The 6446-nt window shown below is 40.0% G+C and overlaps 1 protein-coding gene across 1 annotated transcript; it reads left to right on the forward strand.

Moving 5' to 3' along the window:
* The first annotated feature begins 307 nt into the window (after positions 1-307).
* LOC116209797 (probable WRKY transcription factor 3) lies at positions 308-3075 on the forward strand. The gene is made up of 4 exons (XM_031543498.1): positions 308-759; positions 1257-1879; positions 1980-2138; positions 2539-3075. The coding sequence occupies exons 1-4, from the start codon at positions 385-387 to the stop codon at positions 2843-2845; spliced, it is 1464 nt and encodes a 487-aa protein (XP_031399358.1). The 5' UTR covers positions 308-384; the 3' UTR covers positions 2846-3075.
* Positions 3076-6446: the final 3371 nt, after the last annotated feature.

Genomic DNA, 6446 nt, shown 5'->3' on the forward strand with positions numbered 1-6446 from the left:
AGAGCCAATAAGATAAAAAAGAAAATGTTGTTAATTTGATTCCCCAATACAGAACAGAGAAGAGAGGGATTTCTTTTTTTCTTTTTTTTTTTTTTTTCTCGTCCATGTATAAGTAGGCCAGTATACTGACTAATGACCAATCTCTACTGACTAATGAAGTCGGTTTGTTTTAAGATGCAGTTTATTAACTGCGTCATATCTCGGTTAGATTAGAAATGAGGGCTTTTTAATATTTGAGTCATTGACTTTCGTTCTAAATGGAAAATAAAACGAAAAAAGAAAAATCTCAAAAGGACCAGAAACAGAACACAGCGACGGCAAAAGACAAAAACCATATCAGACCCAGAGAGAGAACAAGTCCGAGATTTTACGGAGCTTTTCCAAATGGCCAACAACGGTCAGCCGCCGCCAAAGCCCACGATAACTCTCCCGCCGCGCTCGTCAGCGGCGGAGTCTCTCTTCGGCGGCGGTAGCAGCAGCGGGGGACCGGGAACCACCCCTGTTCCCCTGTTCGGATTCAGCCCGGGCCCGATGACCCTCGTCTCAAGCTTCTTCTCCGAGGGCGAGGAGTGCAAGTCCTTCTCCCAGCTCCTCGCCGGCGCCGTGGCCTCCTCGACAGCTGCGGCCCCGTCATCGTCCGGTGAGGTCCGGTTGAGGCATAACTGGACGGCGGCTACGCCTCCTGGGGTGTTCTCGATACCGCCCGGGATGAGCCCGGCGGCTCTGTTCGACTCGCCCGGCTTCCTGTCTCATCTTCCGGTAAAAGATCATGATAGGTCCTTTTGTTTCTTTTTCCGTACTGCCAGAGGCTTCTTAAATTTGGTAGTTTTCAAATCCAAACTCAGCCGACGTCGATTTAATTCTCCGAATGAAACTATGAATTTTTTCGATAGGACATTATCCAGACGAGAATTCTTGAGCTCCAGTAAATCTTGATGAGCTTCCGTATTCGGAAATCTAATTCGCTGTAGCCAGTGATCAAGAACTTGCATATTAAACTTTCGCCTGATTTTATTCTTCTGTTTACATTTTCCTCATTTGCCGGCGGTTGTCTTGTTTAAGGAAAATGCTGGCATCTGTTTGTCCCCTCATATGAACTCCAATGTGTTGCATATTCGGGTTCCGATACTCTTGCCTACCTAAATACAGAGCATAACTGTCTGACACTCTGTCCGATTTCTTTTGTCTCACCTCGTTCATTACTCTGCTATTCGGAGTCCTCATTCGTCTTACTTATTAGATTGATTTGTGCATAGGTTTCTTTTGGACATCCGCACCAGCAAGCCCTTCCACAGATGTCAGCTCAGGCCCAACAGCCCCATGGCCAGCACGTTCGTCCCGAACAAGCATCCTCTTCAACTTTGCCCGCTGTTCCACCCTTCACTGCAAGTTCATCGGCATACCAGCAGCAGAAGCAGCAGCAAGTATATTTAGCAGAGTCAAGAGAAACATCTGACATCTCGTACGACCAGAGGGCACAGTCCGCTCCATTGGTTGTCGATAAGCCTGCCGATGATGGCTATAACTGGAGGAAGTATGGACAGAAGCAGGTGAAGGGCAGCGAGTTCCCCCGGAGCTACTACAAGTGCACGAGCCCGGGCTGTCCCGTCAAGAAGAAGGTTGAGCGGTCGTTAGAAGGGCAGATAACGGAGATCATATACAAGGGGCAGCACAACCACGACCTGCCTCAAAACAACAAGCGGGCTAAAGATCATGCAGTTGGGGATCAGTCTGAGCTTAACAGATTGAGAGAGGTGGCGCAGGAATCTAGTCAACTGTCAGCTGAGCGGTTTTCTGGGATGAGTGATAGCGAGGAGTTGGGGGATGCTGAAACCGGAGTCGAAGAAAGAGATGAGGATGAACCCGACCCAAAGAGACGGTATTCTTTTCTATGTGGATATTACATTTCTTGCTTGAGAAGCTTCTTCTATCAGTTTGTCGAGTTTACTGACCAGATAGACATATTTCATGTTCTGCAGAAGTGCAGACATAAGGGTGTCTGAGGCAGCTTCTTCGCATAGGACTGTTACGGAGCCTAAAATCATCGTGCAGACCACAAGTGAAGTCGATCTCTTGGATGATGGATACCGGTGGCGGAAGTACGGGCAGAAAGTGGTCAAAGGGAATCCCTATCCCAGGTAGGACTACTTCCGGAATGAGGTCTTTCTCACAACTTGTTGCTGCTGCAATTCTAAATTTTGTACTAACTACTTGATCGCGCACGGACTAGCAACATGGGACCAATTGAATTCATGTTAGTGGATATGTCTGCTCCCAGCAAGACACGGCTAATGGTCTAACTGGTATATTATGTCGCTTTTTCGAGCTAACAGTACATGGTACTTTGCCTTACTGAACTCATATATCATTGAATGTTGTTCTTCAAGAAAACTCATTTGGACTCCTCCAAAATGAGAAAGCATTGTTCATTTCAATTCCGTTTCAGGAATATAGTCGAAAGAACATACATAAGAGAGAGGATTCTCAGCGGGAGCTGTTTAAGTTATACCTCTTTTTTTTCTTGGTCATACCCCGCAGGAGCTACTATAAATGCACGACCCCGGGATGCAATGTCCGGAAGCACATCGAGCGGGCTTCAACAGACCCGAAAGCCGTCATAACGACTTATGAGGGCAAACATAGCCATGACGTCCCCGCCGCCCGAGCCAGCAGCCACAGCGTTGCCAACAGCTTCGCCTCTCAGCTGAGAGAGCAGAACATGTCCTCGGAAAGTGATTCCTTGGCCGGTAAGGCGGACTTCAGGGACGGCAGTGGACAGCCAATGGGCCGCCTACGCTTGAAGGAAGAGAAGATCACTCAAGTATCGCGCGATGAGAAGCCGTAAGTTGTCTTTGTCTGAATCTTTTTCCTCGAATTCGAAATCCTCGACACGGGATGACATGGTTTTTCTTTTCTTTTCTACTGGGCTTAGGCCCCGTTTCACTATAAAAAAAAAAAAAAAAAAAAACAGGAGCGAGAATGGCCGTTTGACATTAACCGTTGTGTTGTATGTATGTAAGAAAAGCATAGAGAATTTAGTGTTTTTTATATAACATATTTATTTTTTATTTCTTATATATTTGAATTCTTTTCGTACGTGGATATATAATAAAAGGGTCTTTTTTTTTGTGAAATAAAGGGGTCAATTTATACATAATTGTTTCGGGTTTGGTGTATTATTGGTTGCGAATGTAACATTACTGTTTTTGACTTCATTCTTTATTATTATTATTTTGCGAATTAGAGGCCGAAGTCCATAGAAAAATAAATTAAGCAATACAAAAACGAGATATGGTGGTCTTTATAATGTCCCCCAATAAGTAAAAATCGAGCCCAATACTATTGATGCGACTGTTTGCAGTATGGCCCGAGAGGCATCATAAGCCCATAATAGCCCCCAAAGTATTTCGATACAATATGGGCCAGCAGAGCCCAACAGCGGGCCCGCTTCCGTAGCCGTCTTGAATAATTTGTCTGTCCTAGTATAGTTTACTTTGGGGGAAAGAACATTGATCCATTTTTTTTCGGACATGAGTATTTCTTTTGGTGTCCCCTAATGAACAGAGGAGTCGGTTGTTAAGCTCGAAATGTTCGATAAATGCGTGCACCAATACGTTACTGTCAATGCAACAATGAGGTTCGGTGAGAAAAGGTGGAGTTGAGGGTAGAAAGAATAGGATGTGGGACCTTGGAAGTTAGGACAATTTTAATGGCCTCTACTTATTAAGGTTTCCATCAATTAGAACGGGGCCCATATGCTTTTGTGGCCGGTATAGAAGGAAGGAATATCAGCAAGTTGTCTTAAATCATGAATAATACAGCGGATAGAGTCAATCTTTGTTAAAATCTACAAAAAATTTGCTTCTTTCTTTACATAATATTCACATCTTAAAGTTTCATATTAATAATGCAATAGGGTTGGTCCATTTGTCACCCATGAAATATATTGGTCCCACCCTCGTCTATATGATTTGATCTCTCATTATTTTTCGGTCTGCACCTGGTGTCTAAGAAGCCAATTGACTCCGACTAATTCAATTCGAGTCGTGTCAACTCATTAAGAAGTAAAACTCTCGCAACGTGAATTTTTTCTATTTACGATATTCGAATCCGAGACATTACGTAAGGAAAAATAAGCGTCAAATCACTAGAATCGGTACGTGTTGTTTCAAATGATCAAGTGCCTTATTTATTTGTTTGTTGCCATATATTTGTACATTTAACCACACCTGGAATTGGACCAAAAGAGTTTACCCTACCAACGTCGGTTGGTTCAAGTGATTCGGAACTTATTTCGCTTAAGTAAAGTCTCGGATTCGAGTAATTGTGAATGTACAAAATCTTTGCTGGGAGAATCTTATCCCTTAGTGGGCCAATTCAACTTGACTGGATTAGTCGGGATCAAATTGAATTTCTAAATACCAGAGTTTATACTGGAAAAAAAGAGTTTACCTGAATTTATATTTTCAAAATTCAATAGGAATGACATTATGGTATAAAGGCGCGACTTTCGTCAGCAATACTCAAGTACGAGCTATCCTAAAATCATGCAAAGGAATGTTTGTATAGTTAAATTAACATGTCATATGTGTTTACATGATGTTTAAAATTTATGTCGACTATGTAAATTAGAACTAAATAAAATTTAAAACTCATTCTTTTTTGGAAGTAATTTGTAATATATCCATAAAAAGAATAATTTTTTTTTTGGATATATATGAGAGTGTGAATGAGGCATCGCCATCAAATGAGTTGCTCCCTGCTGGAGCTGGCTCACGAGTTTTTATCCACGTTTCTTCCCAGTGGGGCCCACTCTTTGATTCTTTCTCGGGAGCTCAAAAATTTCTTTTTCGTCGCCTGACCGATTTATGGGTAGAAAGCAGTGTTATCAGAATCGGACCGGATGATGAACCGGAAGGGGTACGGGGTCATGGGTTTATGGGTCCAACCGGGGGTTCGATGGGTCGGACCGCTCGTTTATTTAAAATAAAATAAATATTCATATTATTAAAAAAATTATGATAATTAAGATAAAAATATGATGATTTTAAAGAAATATAACAATAGTATAAGAAAGTATCTATTTTAATATTTCTTACTTCAAAATAAATATTTTATTTTAATAAGTACTTAAAAGTAGAGTTAAAAGAACAAAAAGTGGTGGTGGCTTGGTTGGTAGTATGCTAATATGAAAAGCAAGAGGTCATGAGTTCAAATCCTTACACAACCAACCAATTTTTACATTAAATAGGAAACCCATAAAAACCCATAGAACCGGCCGGTTTAATGAAATTTTACTTAAAACCGGCCGGTTCAATGGGTCCGACGGTTCAAAGCTGCCATTTCGGTTTTTAGGCGAACCGGACCGGACTTGGTGCCGGTTCCCGGTTCGACCGGTCGAACCGGGTCGGAACGGCCGGTCCGACCGGTTCTGATAACAATGGTAGAAAGTAGAAACAATGGTTTTATTATTAATTCAATTTTAAACCCATTAGAATTGGAATAAGACCAATACGATATTATATAAAATTCTAAATCCAATTTTAATCTGATTTCTAGATCTGACGGGGGAGACCTACCATTATTTATACTTTCTTTATCCTTTTTCTCTTCAATGTCGATATGAGAAAAAGTAAAATTCGCAGATAATATTATCGAAAATCTTGTCCTTTTTGAAACAATTATTGTCGAAATAATTGAAAAAGAATTATTGCTCTTTCTGAATATTCACAACTAACAAATTTCATATGCCATTTGGTGGTATAGTTTCTACCAAAAAAATAAAAATAAAATTCATGATTAATCCTTTCTCTTTTTGCTAATAAAATTTTTATTGAATTTAAGGTCGACACTCATAAAAAATAGTGGCAGGTTACTTTTGACTTTTTTTCGCCTAACCAAAGACAAGAAGTTTGCAAATGATTTTCTCATAAATATATTTACTTCAACAATTTAATTTTGATTTTAAATCTAACTAATTAGTCATTAATAGAAGACATGATATGATATATTTACATAGGCCCATGAAACCTAGATTTTGTAAGATATCGTAGGTTGGAGAGAAGATTGGTTATTAGTTTAGTTCAGCTTGGACTTTGGTGGTCCATGAATGAATTCTTTTAAAATTTTTTTAATCATATAAGTAAAGAGAGCTTTTTTTTTTTCCTTTTTTGGGAGATAAATATATGAGGGAGAGAAAAGGAAGGATATATTGGGGTTGGTAAAAATTGTAATGTGTGATGCGTAGGATTTTGAGGAAAGGACAGAAGGTGATCCAAAGAAATTTAATGCAGTCGAGCTACTCTGTCATATACTGTTGTTTAATTTTTAATTTTTGTGGTTTATATAATTTTTTTAAATGTAAGCAAAAACACATTTTTCAAAACCTAATAAGGAGTTTCCGTCATTTTTTACCATTTATTATTATTATTATTATTATTATTGAC

The sequence above is a fragment of the Punica granatum genome, chromosome 6 (genome assembly GCF_007655135.1).
Source record: "Punica granatum isolate Tunisia-2019 chromosome 6, ASM765513v2, whole genome shotgun sequence".
In the NCBI taxonomy this organism is placed as follows: Eukaryota; Viridiplantae; Streptophyta; class Magnoliopsida; order Myrtales; family Lythraceae; genus Punica; species Punica granatum.

Excerpts from the sequence above, each read along its gene's own strand:
- LOC116209797 (XM_031543498.1), top strand. The coding sequence starts at position 385 with ATGGCCAACAACGGTCAGCCGCCGCCAAAGCCCACGATAACTCTCCCG. Across the intron at positions 760-1,256 it reads GCTTCCTGTCTCATCTTCCG|GTTTCTTTTGGACATCCGCA; the intron begins GTAAAAGATCAT and ends ATTTGTGCATAG. Across the intron at positions 2,139-2,538 it reads AAAGGGAATCCCTATCCCAG|GAGCTACTATAAATGCACGA; the intron begins GTAGGACTACTT and ends CATACCCCGCAG.